General features: G+C 44.3%; 1 protein-coding gene across 1 annotated transcript in view; it reads right to left on the bottom strand.

Annotated features, from left to right (window-relative positions):
* The window catches only part of slit3 (slit homolog 3 (Drosophila)), a 295,699-nt gene that overhangs the window by 3,033 nt on the left and 280,138 nt on the right, over positions 1-12,528 (bottom strand). The window contains exons 34-37 of the mRNA XM_069669598.1: positions 1,715-1,869; positions 1,078-1,238; positions 402-559; positions 58-263 (exon numbers count right to left, since the gene is read on the bottom strand). Coding sequence (XP_069525699.1) covers positions 58-263; positions 402-559; positions 1,078-1,238; positions 1,715-1,869 — 680 coding nt within the window. The remainder of the gene's footprint in view (positions 1-57; positions 264-401; positions 560-1,077; positions 1,239-1,714; positions 1,870-12,528) is intronic.

Here is a 12,528-nt window from a genome sequence, read left to right as displayed (position 1 = left end):
AAATCTTGACCTTATTTTTTTCTCACTCCATCTCTCTTTTGATAGTCTCTGTTTTACCTGTATCACAGGTAGGTCCAGTGTACCCTGGCTGACACTGGCAGACAGGCTCTCCACCTTCAGACACACGACACTCCCCGTGTCCACAGCGCTGCCCCCTGCAGGCTGGAGGCTCCTGCCTTCTATCACAGTACTGACCCTGGTAGCCATCACTGCATTTGCAACTGTAGGACTGACCCTTCGGCACACACAGACCATTCACACATCTGGAGTGAGAAGAAGGAAAGATGGAAGACAGGTTAGAGGAGGCTCATATGTTGGCGCAGAAGTGTGCTTTGACTTGAACATTAACGGCATTAGAAACAGCATAAATCATTCTGCCAAGTCTCTTCTGTCTCTGTTACCTGCTGTTCTGACAGGGGCTCGGTGCCGTGGTCTGGTCACACAGGGCCCCGCTGCGTCCTGGAGGACAATCACATGCTACCCCTGTGTCTCCTCCCTCTCTGCACGCACCCTGGGCACACACACTGCAGGAATGACAGCCTGCAAGAATACCATCACCCTGGTGAGAGAGAAGAAAGAGAGAGCTGAGTTAAGGGGCGTTAGGTTATGTTAGGTTAAAATGTTTCAAAACTGTCTTTTTTGTGATGCTGCTTTCTTAAGCCGCTTTCCCACCGGTCAAAAAACCCACTAACACCCAGCTACAATCGGCATTCAGTCCTGGGTCAAATGACTCTGCAGTAGACCCGAGTAATTCATCTCAGCTACAAATTCTGCCCGTCTCCGTCCGAGCAGCGCTCAAACATCGTTCCAAATTTGTCTGCGGCGAGTTTGATACACAGACTGAATGAGTAAAAGATACAATAAAGACCTGACCACCGTAACATCTTCACTGTTTGCTAACCCTGTCTCCGGCATGTTTGTTACGTCGGACGGTGACGCAGCAGAAAAAAGACCGAAAGGAGTATACTCCACTGGCAATGGGAAAAGAGACAATCAGGATCTATTAGCAGGTCTTCCCAAGTCTGAAAGACCTGCGTCAAAGCGCTAATTTCGGTGGGAAAGGGGTAATGCGATTACCTTGCCCTCGACCCCTTGTGGTCGCGCTCCTCCTGCTGATCTGTAACTCAGGTCTTGAGGCTCCCCATTGATTCGGACATTGTGGATGCAGCCATTGAAAGCCTGAGGGGAACGTTCAGGCCCGGGCCGAAGACCTGAGGCCACCACCTGAGCTGGCACGCCTGGGAAACAAAACAGGAAGACATGGGAAAAGAAGAAGCAGAAGAAAGGGGAAATAGGGTTAAAATGGGAGGGAAATAAGGGGAAAAAAGAAGTTCAAAGGAGGATTCCTTGACTAATTCCCTTCAGTCATCTTTGGTTTCATTCTTGGTTGATTCTTACTGTAAAATACAATAATTCAGCAACATCATAGCTCACTGTATTGCACAATAACATTATGTTTCTGAGGTTGAGTGTTCTCAGGGGGCGTGTTTTGTCCTTTGTGTGTGGAAAAGTTGACCAAAAACAGTTCTCCATCTCCTCACCACATCCCTTGCTGGGATTTTGCGTCAATGTGTGTGTTTTTGTATGTTCCAACTGTACTTGTATGTTCCCGTGCATGTGATCACAACCACAAACAAGGCAGTAAAGGGCATGCACAATTACGTGTTCAGAACATGCAGCTACGATCTCGTGCAGATTTAGTGTGCGCATATACCTCCTATGTACAGCTGGGTGTTGTGGTCGACGGAGGGCTGCCGTGCTAGCTTGCCCAGGCTCTTGGGGGCGCCGTTATCCACCACGAGGCTCAGCGAACGGTTCTGAATCAGCAGCTCGACTGTGTGGAACAGGCCGTCATTCACAGACTCCACGCTGCAACAAAGACAGAAAAAAGAAAAGAGAGGGGAGATTTTCAGTATGGTTCCTATTATGATAAATTACTGCTGAATTCTACACCAGACAGGAGAATTAGAGAGGGAAAAACATGATTGAGCAAATTGGGAAACGCTAGACACAAAACAGACTCTGAACATTTTCAAGTCAAACGTTTTTTTTTTTCATGTTTTTGTTTTGTTGTTTTTGCAAATCGACCAAACTAAATGAACAAGAAATGAGGGAAATCTGTGTTTAGATGTTATTCTGGGACATAAAACAGACTGATTACATCCTCAGTGCTGTTTTCTTTTGGAAGAGATTAAAATGTGCCCTTGATCTAGGTCATGGTTCCCTAACGTGGGGGTTGAGGCCCAGAATGGGTCCACTAGCAGCACACAGGATCGCTTATTCCTTCGGGAGAGCTAAACTTTTCGATTTTACGACCACTCTCAAAGTTTAGTCCCTTTAGTTAGAGAAAGTACAACGCTGATATTTGTCGAGAAGTAAAAGTTTCCACCGAAGAGCAGCCTGCAGTGAAGCAGGATCGTGACCCTGTGCACCACGTCTGACCCTGGGAAGAGAGTGTGTGTATGTTTGTGTGTGAATGTGTGTGTCTGCGATTCCCCACTAAACGGTTTTTGCTGGAGGGGAGACAGACAGCTATAGAGACAGTGGTTTGGCACAGCCGAAAGAGGGAGAGAGAGGGTGAGAGACAAAGAGGGAAAGAGAGGTGGATGCCGGGGTGGCAAGAGTTGACTATGCCTCCGTTTACCCGAGTTCTTCCTCCCCCTGAACCCCGAGAGAACGAGCGGAACATCAAAAACACAGAAGAACAAGTGAAGCCACTCTTTCCGCTGGTGGTCTGCCTCAGTCTCCCACAGCGAAGCATTAAGACAATACGTCCCTTTGTCTGCAGCCATTCATTAGCTATGGGAGCCTTAAGTCCACTTTGATTGACAGCTGTGTCAGATTACGGTGACGTTACATTAACAGCCAGTGGAGCAGGGTTGTGAGTTGTGGAGGCGGGCCATCGTGACTCTCATAAGAAATGCTGAGCAAACAAAGGGAGGAAAACAGGCAACAGAGCAGATGCATTAACATTAGAAGAAGAGGAAGTAGAAGGATTTGATGATGATTAAAGAGATGGAGGGAAAGATTAAGGTAAAGACGATAAAAAGGGCGGAGATGGAGCAGAAGTAATGAAAAAGAATATAATAAGGGACAGGAAACAGGAAGAACTGAAGATAAAAAGAAAGATTGAGAACATTAATTTTTGCAGCTGTTATTCGTCATAAAGCACAACTGTACCTTTAAACTTAAAAAGGCTTTGAACTGGTGGGGTCCAAGGTTTTGTTCAGGCTGCCGGCAAATGTGGCCCAAATCCGATTTCTTTAGCTCATGTGTGACTCTGGTCTGTTTTATTTTCATGACAGTGTGACGAGCACGAATCACATGGAATCTGATCTGATCTGATTTGGGCCACTTTCATATGTGCTCCTCAATCACATACAGGTCTGATTTTTCGCTATACGACCTGAGTCTTAACTGTAATATCGGAATTCATGCGACTTATTTACGTCACTCTCGATCGACATTCGTCACAATTCTGTGCTGGCGGGAGTCAAACTTTAAACACTGAAGACGGCTCCGACTCCGCGTCCGCACACACACACCTCCGTACTGAAGTAGCAGCCGTCGCTCCCACAAAAAGCCATTATTCAAAATTTGTCTCTCTCTCTCCTCGTCCTCGTCCTCGTTATCACCTGCTGTTGAATTCGCTGGCTTCCACGGCGCATCAATTTAAACAAGAAACCATACACGCTGACTTCCAAGGCACCCATGTTTGTTTACGTACGACAGTGTGCTGCGTGTAGTCTTTGTTATTGTTCTTTTGCGCATGCGGGTCAGTTCAGGACCGTGACCAGTTTTTCATGCTACATGGCTTTTTATGCACAGCAATAAGTAGAATTTACAACATATACAAGAACATATTAATAGGTATATAAATAATGGTGTACTTTATAGTCTTTTAAATGCACTTTGTTTATTTCATACCATATTAGATTAATAATACAAAAAGTTATAAATCAAATCTTTGGAATAACTTTATAAACTCAAAATGAGAAGCTGTAATTTATATAAATGGGTTACAAGAAGACAGAGAAACAAAATCAAACAACAATGGCTTCTTGTGGACATCTACCTACTTCAGCATTTGCCCGGCGGTTTCTAAAATAAGAGCTTCTACTTCACAGATACATCCATGGTTTCCATTAGAGCCATGTAATCTAATGATGATCTCAAACAGGCCTGCTGCAACCAAGCAAAACAACGGCCTGCTCGCCTGAAAGATTAGCTCACTATCTCACTCCCCTCCTCTTCTATCTTTGCTCTGTGCTGCCTTTTTTCTTCTTTCCATACATGTCCTATCATTTTCCACCCTTTCTCCACTTCCTCTCCCTAGCCTTTCACTTCCCCCCAGTCATCTTCTCTTCTCCTCTTTTCTCTCTGCTGTGCGCTCCTTTCCCTGCAACAGTAATTTCTACTCCTTTTCCTCTTCTAAGGCGTCTTCGCTTTCGTTTAAGAAGCACTTCACCCCCTTTTAAATTCGTTCAAGAGTCTGCAAAGTTAAATCAAACGGCGGCTCACACAGCTGAACACATTCTGAAACTGATTTTGTGCGCAGGTTTGAACACACACTCCTTTCTGCACACACACACACGCACACCAATGAGCTGCTGTAACACAGAAGCTCCACCGGGTGGCAGAAGATGACTTGCGGTCAGTGCTTCTGTGTCCGAGCAGATGACAGACCTGCAGGATGGAGTGTGTGTGTGTGTGCGTGTGTGTGTGTGTGTGTGTGTGTGTGTGTGAGGGCTTGATGTTTGCCACTATCAGGTCCCATCAGTGTTCAGACAAGAGGATACTTTCAAGAAAATCAGTGAGACATGTTTGTGTTTGCGTCTAATTCAACATACAACTTATAAATATATAAACACCTCTTATCTTTATTAACCCCGCGTTAAAGAAAACATTTTCTCGAATGCTGTGCAAGCAGCTTCTCTACTTTTCATGCATGTGTGTGAGCGCACACTTAAGTGTGTATTTCTTTGATGTCCACTCTGTTTGCCCGGTTAAAAAAAAGATCAGGCCATTATGGATTTCAATAAAAACAAACACAAGGCCGTAGCAGATTTCAACAGCCCCACTCTCTCTTACTTTTATTGTGTTTGCCCGAACCCACAAGGGAGGTCAATTTCCTGTCAGTCCAGAGTCAAGTTGGCCCTTAATGAGCATATACACATACAGATACAATTTCTAAATATTAAAAAAAGGTTATTTTTTCATAGAACTGACTCACGTAAAAACCGAGAAGTGATTACAGATCGTCATCTATAAAAAAATACTTGGATTAGAAACGACCGCGCGGATCCACTTACACTCTTTAATCTAATTAGCCACAGTTATCATTTACTTACAATGTTTCTAAACCACAATTGCAGTGTGTGCGTGTGTTTGTGTGTGTGTGTACGTTTATGCATGAGTGTATTTGCCAGTGAAGCTTGTTGTTTTCTGAATGTCCATATTTGCATGGCTGTGTTTTGCATGTGTGTGCATTCATATTCACTATATATGCATGTGTTTGTCCATTACTGTCTGTATGTTTGGGTCAGTTTTGTATGTATTCGCATGTTTGCGAGTCTGCATGTGTGTGCGTGTGTGTGTGTGTGTGTAACCTTTGTGTGTGTTAAGCAGCCCAATCTGATTAAAATGATGTTCTGCAGACGGGCATCCCAGTCCCATTCTGCAGTGGTAACCTCAATTAGTCATTGCTGGGACGGCAGCTGCTGAGCAGAAAGCTCCTTCACTGTTTTCTTTCTCTTTTTTTCCAGCGTTCATTAAACCCGGCCGCCCGGTTCACATGTAATTTGTACTTTTCAGGTGTGGATCGGTGAGGGTTTTGATGTCCAGTTTTAGGAATGAGAGCTCATAGTTTCAGGCCTATTGGGTTTCAGTATTAGAATATTTGAATTGCCTCCGAGCGTTTTAAACCTTTAATGTTCAAGGACTGAGTGTTCGTTTTTTAACCACAGCCCGGTGGTTTTACAGAGCCAGGTCCAGGTCAGACATTCGGTCACTTTACTCGTCTGAAATCACTTTGAAAGGCCTGTGAAAGGAGTTCTGTATAAATGTGATTTTTAAGTGTGAATGAATATTGAAGAAATATATATTTTTTGGCCTTTTATGGCTTTATTGAGATACAGAGAGGACAGTGGATAGTGTCTGAAACAGTGGGCATGACACGCGGGAAGGGGCCGAGGGTGGGAGTCGAGCCTCTGGCCTTCGCATCTGTATATGACACGTATATGATTTAACCACTTACCTAACGGGTGCCCGGACGTTTTGTAATATTAAAGCTTCTCTCTTTACTAGTTTAAATTTTCCTTCTGAAGAGTTGGTAGTGTAAAGTGTTACCCTTTGAGGGCTTGTGTGTGTTCAAACTTAACCTCAGATTGTAAACCCTTCAGCAGGGGCATCCAAACATTTTCTGGTTGAGTCTTTTAGCTCATGATCCCCTCACTGGCTTCCCACCCACAACTACCAACTGTGCTCAAGGGATGCACTGTGGCCAGGGATTGAATCCTGCGTTGGTCGGAGAGTAAGTAGATTCAAACCTTTTCACTTATTAAGTACATTTTAGTCTGACCTTTAATACCATTAAATATTAAGGGGACCAATTTGTTCCTTGATTTCTATAGAAAGTATGCGCCGATGTCACTTTTCAACCAGAACACAAAACGCAAAAACACAACAGAAACGCTGTCATGAGAATGCCACACCAACAGGCGGCGATATAACCCAGTCATGCAAAGAAGAAGAAGAATCGCAGCCAGTCAAAAGTCTGAAAAAATCTATCTCGACGCCTTTGTTCCTCAATATAGTAGACGAGTAACTGTACATATATGTGTAAACATGTAAAAAGTCCTGTTAAGCATTACTGTTTATGTCACGTCCGTCATTTTGCAAGGAATGTCGCCTCATTTGTGACGCTTGACAAAGGAGATAAGGGCGCACAGCCTGACGCCATAATCAACGTTTACCCCATCTACACGTCTCCGCGTAAACGGAATTTCTAAAAGTCTTCACCCTGGCCGGAGTTTTACAAAAGATCAATTTTCAGTGACCTAAAACGGCGTCAAAACACAGAGAAAAATCTACGTTTCTAAAATACCCGTGAACGTGTGGACATGACCTGAGCGGCAATACATCCTGCAACATGGCTGCCTTCAGTTGGGGAAACAACGAAAATGGGAGTAAAACAGATGTCAGCTTAAAATAAGGGCAGTTTGACTCCACAGAGATCCCTACAACTTACATAGCGGTCCACAGACATTGACATGAAATTGTGTTTCCTGACATATTTATGTACCTGATTTTAAAGCAAGGGAGGCACACAAAGCAAAGCCTGAAGGCTTACGCCTTGGCACTTGGTCATACTTCAAGGCAGGATTTGCTGTTTGGTAGTCTGTAAAAAGATAGCTCCGCCTCCAGTTCAGTCAGTTCGTACAGTCAGTCACACCACAGAAGTCTTTTCTGTGTTTGTGCAGGATTCAGGATGGACACTGACGCTGTCACAGTCCATGCTTTCTGCCACTCAGTGGGTGTAACCGCAGTGACTTCCGCCTACTGTGACGTCACGTAGAGAACAAGATCTGGCACAGAATGAAAAATTACATCTACCTCTCTATCTCCTGCATCCCTCTCTTCCTTCTTCTTTCCATCGTCCATCATCCCTCCTCACCCTATTTCTGTCTTTTCTCCATCTCCTTTCAGTCCACTCATCCATCCACCTCATCTCTTCTCCTCTCCTGCACCGACTCATCCCCACTTCCCTCCCTCTGCTGCTTGCTGATGAATAACAGTGGACGTGCTCTCTGTGACCCGGTGGGAGATTAGTGTGGCATTAGGAAAGGGCAGCACATTAATACACAACAAACACACACACTGTCTCTCTCTCTCCTACACACACATGGCCATTTAATAGTGGGTATGATTAACCACTTCCATGCGTTGCTCATAAGGGCTCAATGAGGAACTTGGACACCGTCACCCATCTCTACCCCTAATCCAATTTTGTCTATTTCATCGCAGGTTGTACTTCCTGTCAAGACGTCATGTGAGCAGGCGTATGGCCAGGCATCAATAAGCTTTGTATCCTGTCGGTAAAGTATGTACTGAACATACAGGAACTCGATTCCTCAACAATGTTTCGATAGCAGGAACCAGGGTCTAAATTTAGTTATTGGGTAGTTACCCCCTGAAAAGTCCCTGCTCAGGGGTTAGTACTTTCCAAAGGTCCAGGAACGTTCAGGGCGGGGCCTGCAGTGCTGATTGTTTCTGATTGGTCGAGTACTCGCAGCGTTTTATTTCACCTGCCATGTCTAAAAGACTGCATTTCAAATCAGTTTCTTTGCTTTAAGGTGAGCATTTCGTGCGCTTTGATTCTGCTTTGCCACTAGTGCTCATCTCCTTTCCAGTGTTGATTCAATGAATCCATTTGCGATGCAATGAAGCACGATCACAAACAGCACAAGTTGAATCTCCTCCATGCTAACAGGCTAACTGTAGTGTCGCACAAAAGATACCATCCCGTTTGTTGCGTTTTATGGCGTCATCGTTGTTGTATGGCCTTCATCTTCTTCTTACCGCCACCTACTGGACTGGCTGTGTAGTGCAGTTACTTTTATTGTTTCTCCACATGTCATTGGCCTGATTTGCATAATCTTCTCTTGACTTTAGGCTGCTGTGGAAACGCAGACAACAACGGGCCACACGAACCATTTAGTTCCTTGAAGAGAGAGTTCCTGGAACTTTTGGTCGAAAAAGCACCTTAGAAATGTCAAATATTACTGTTAAAACAAATCTACCTTCTCGTTTGTTATCACTCCGTCTTGGTCTAACCTCAGCTGCTATTTCAACTGGTCATCTAATACTGGCGTAAGAAAATCCCCTGCTTTCTGGTTTCAACAAGATAACCAACTCAGGAAAATGGCAGCGGTCCCTGGCCCTCAGTTGGACAACCGCAGTAACTAAACGGACGGTGCCATGTTTGTGATCTGCCAGAGTTGCTGTCCTCAGATTGTAGTGGTGAAATAGTTACGCCATTCTGGACAGTGCCGGTTGGATGGTTGCAGGATGCTTCGCCGGCCTCGCCAAAGGGCTTGAGTCAGCATACAACTTATTTCCAAATTAGGGCGGTTAGGATATGCCATTTGCAATGCTCAAACTCGTGCAATCAAAAGATGGCACATGCGAAGCAAAACATAGCGTCTTGTGGTTAAATGAGCCCCATGCAGGCTTGGAGCTCGGCCTCGTCTCGCTCCAGATCGCTAACATAAGGACAGGGAGCTCAGATCTGATCTGACACTATGGATATCGGTTTCCTTCTCTTATTGTTTGTTGATTAAGATCCCCATTAGCTCTGTAGGCTCTTTTTTCTCTCTTTCTACATCTCTCATTCAATTTTTCCTTTCATAATGTACACTTTCTTTGTCCCCCTCTGTCTTCATCCGTCCCTCTTTTACACTTTCTGTCTCGTATTCTCTCTTTTCCTTGCGCTCTGTCTGTCCGTTCCCCCCCCCCAGGCGTGGCCCGTGTCAAGTTAACGAGACCAGACAAGGATAATTCCCTGACTCACGCTGTGGCTTACTTTTCCCCTCTCCTCTTCCCCCCTCTTTCACTCCATCCCTCTGTCATCCCTCACTCATCCATCCTGCCGTTCAACCGTGTCTCATGGCCCTTTTTCATTTCAACTGCTTCTACCCATCTGTTTAACCCGTCCCTGTTTTCTCCTCTGGCGAGCCACCTATTCTACCAAGTTATCTCTTTATCATGCTGTCTGCTGTTTCTCACACGCCCTCCTTCCAGCATCAGTCCATCCATCTGTCTCTGTAGCGATCTCTCTCTCTCCGTCTGCCTCTAAACTGATCAATCTGTCTTTCATACATCCCTCTGACTATCCTCCTCTCTCTCAACCTTTTCAACCCCGTCTCCACCCCTCCCCATCTGTGCCAGTGCCTAATTAGATTCACCCCATCGTTTCCATTCTTTCATTCGATTCTTCCTTCCTCTCTAACCATCCCTCCCTCTTGCCCTCTTCTTGCCTTTCACGATGTGTCATGCATTGTGAACACAAGCACACACTCCACACTCCGGTTAAGGTCATATTAGGGATAAGTGGTTTCTACACATCCACCCACCCAGATTACAAACCGATCCCATTCATGTGAAGAAATAGAACACCACCACAGAAACGGAAAGTGCACCGACTGCAGAACATTACAGCAAAGCAGACTGGGAGGTTAATTGTTGTTATGGCAAACAAAATATATCCACCCAGCTGAACTCTTCTTAAGCAGGTCACGGCCTCTAACAGCTGCAGGGTTACAGCTCTGCAGCTGGTCCTGCCCTCGGCCTCTTCAGAGAAGGGTGAGGTTAAAGAAATTCACCTACGTGGTTCATACAGCTTCACAGATTTATTATAATGAAGCTGTTTGTGTGCAGCAGTATATGAAAGGTCACTGAAAACATACCACAGAGTTCACAGTCACCGGCGCAGTGTTACATAAACTATATCACCTCGACTGAGCAGATCTAAAACACTGCTTAAAGGGACAGTTAGACACTAAGTCGTATGAAGCACTCACTAGTAGTGTAGTGGATGCAAAGCTATCAGATTACTCATAGAGTCCTGTGGTTGGAGTTCTTGCCGGATCCAAATGTAGAATAAGTAGTCATGTGAGATACCAGGGTCATGAAACCAAAAAGTTTTACCCAACAAAAACAACACGCAATCGTCCTTTTTTTGGCACTATTTTCTCTCTTGAACAATCCAGTATCAGTACGCCTGCGGTGGGCCGGTTTCTCAGGTAAGTTGACCTAGTAGTTGTTTCACGTTGATTCTGACTGAGTCGCATCATCGTTGAAGTAAACATGTTGGACTATGAAAGTGATGAGGAAGATTTACCTTTAACAACGGATCCAACGGGATCGGGGGCGTAGTAATACTGGATTTGTCAAGAGAGAAAATAGTTCCAAAGAACGGTGCAGTATATGAAATCCTAGGACGATGATTTTGTGTTGGAAATGGATCACCGTTGTCTGCGTGTTGTTTTTCTAGGGCAAAACTTTTTGGTTTCATGACCCTGGCATCTCACCGGAACTACTTATTCTATGTTTGGAACAGCCAGAACTCTGACCACGGGACTTGGTGAGTAATACCTTTGCATCCACAACACTACTAGCAAGTGTTTCATACAACTTAGTGTCCAAAAATCCGAACTATCCCTTTAATATCCCTTTAAATTTACACATATCTCTGTTAATGTAGCACACTCTAAAAACTAGTGAGCAATATTCGTCCTAAATTCAAACATTCAATCAGATTTTAAAATATCGAATCCTCGGTTTCTGTGTGGAGTTTGCATGTTCTCCCTGTGCATGTGAAAGTTCCCTCCGGGTTCTCCTCTTCCTCCCACAGTCCAAAGAGATGCTTGAGAGGTTCATTGGTGACTCTAAATTTGTCAGTAGGTGTGACAATGTGAAAGGTTGTCTGTCTCTGTGTGTTGCCCTGTGATTAACTGGTGATGAGGGTGTAACCCCGCCTCTCGCCAATGACAGCTGGGATCGGCTCCAACCCCATTGCGACCCTGAACAGAATAAGCGGTATAGATAATGGATGGATGAATCTTGGCTGTTTAAAGTTGTTTTGAAGGAGTTATTGGAGCCATCTTGACCTCTTGCATGCCTGAATAAACTTTTAGTGAATTACCTAGGGATTTGAGTTGTTTGCTACAAAAATGGAGGACACAAGTATGCACTTGCAAAGCCAAAGAAAAGTTTGTTGACTAAGTACAGAGCTGTCGTATTTAATAACGGCTTCAAATCTGTGGACTCGTCTGACCTCCTGCTTCTTGCATTTAAATTAATTTATTTGAATTTTGTTCCAAACTGAACTTTGGAAAAAGTGACATGAAAGTAGAAACGATTTTATAATTGTTATAACACTCTTAATTGTTATAAGTAAAGTCAACGTCAGTGACAGGTGTCAGCTGTAATTAATCAAAGGCCTGACTCAGTAGGAAAAAACAGGGAAAACTATACAATAGGTAAAGACGCACATTTCTCCGTGTGCACACGCAGACACAGTCTTGCCCTTGACATAATTGTACTTAGAAACGTGTGGCTTCAATTTTCTGAACTCACAGCTTCCTGCAGGATTTCAAATATGACACATCCTAATCCTTAAGTCAAATATATTATGAACCAGCTGCATATTATCATCAGAAGCAGTTAGGCTACCAGCACCCTGTCCTTCTTCTGTGACCTTGTTTCTATCCACAGAGACAATAGAGCGGAGCAGAGCCAGAACCACAGAACCAGGCGTCGCAGGTTTAGAAAATCACTGATAGAAAATAATGATTGTGAGCAAGTTGTGCCACAATAAACTCTCTTTTTTATCTTAATATCCATATAACCCCATAATATAATCATCAAGAAACAAGCCCTCGGTCATGATGCTTGGCAGCCTCTGTCTCACAGTGGTGTTGTTTTTGCTGTTGTAGGTTTCTGTGTTTCTTCCAATGCTGGACTGCA

The sequence above is a fragment of the Semicossyphus pulcher genome, unplaced genomic scaffold (genome assembly GCF_022749685.1).
Source record: "Semicossyphus pulcher isolate SPU_LCO1_2020_fin unplaced genomic scaffold, fSemPul1.0.p SCAF_2, whole genome shotgun sequence".
In the NCBI taxonomy this organism is placed as follows: Eukaryota; Metazoa; Chordata; class Actinopteri; order Labriformes; family Labridae; genus Semicossyphus; species Semicossyphus pulcher.
Note: the sequence above shows the minus strand (reverse complement) of the source record. Positions and strands in the feature narration are given on the sequence as shown.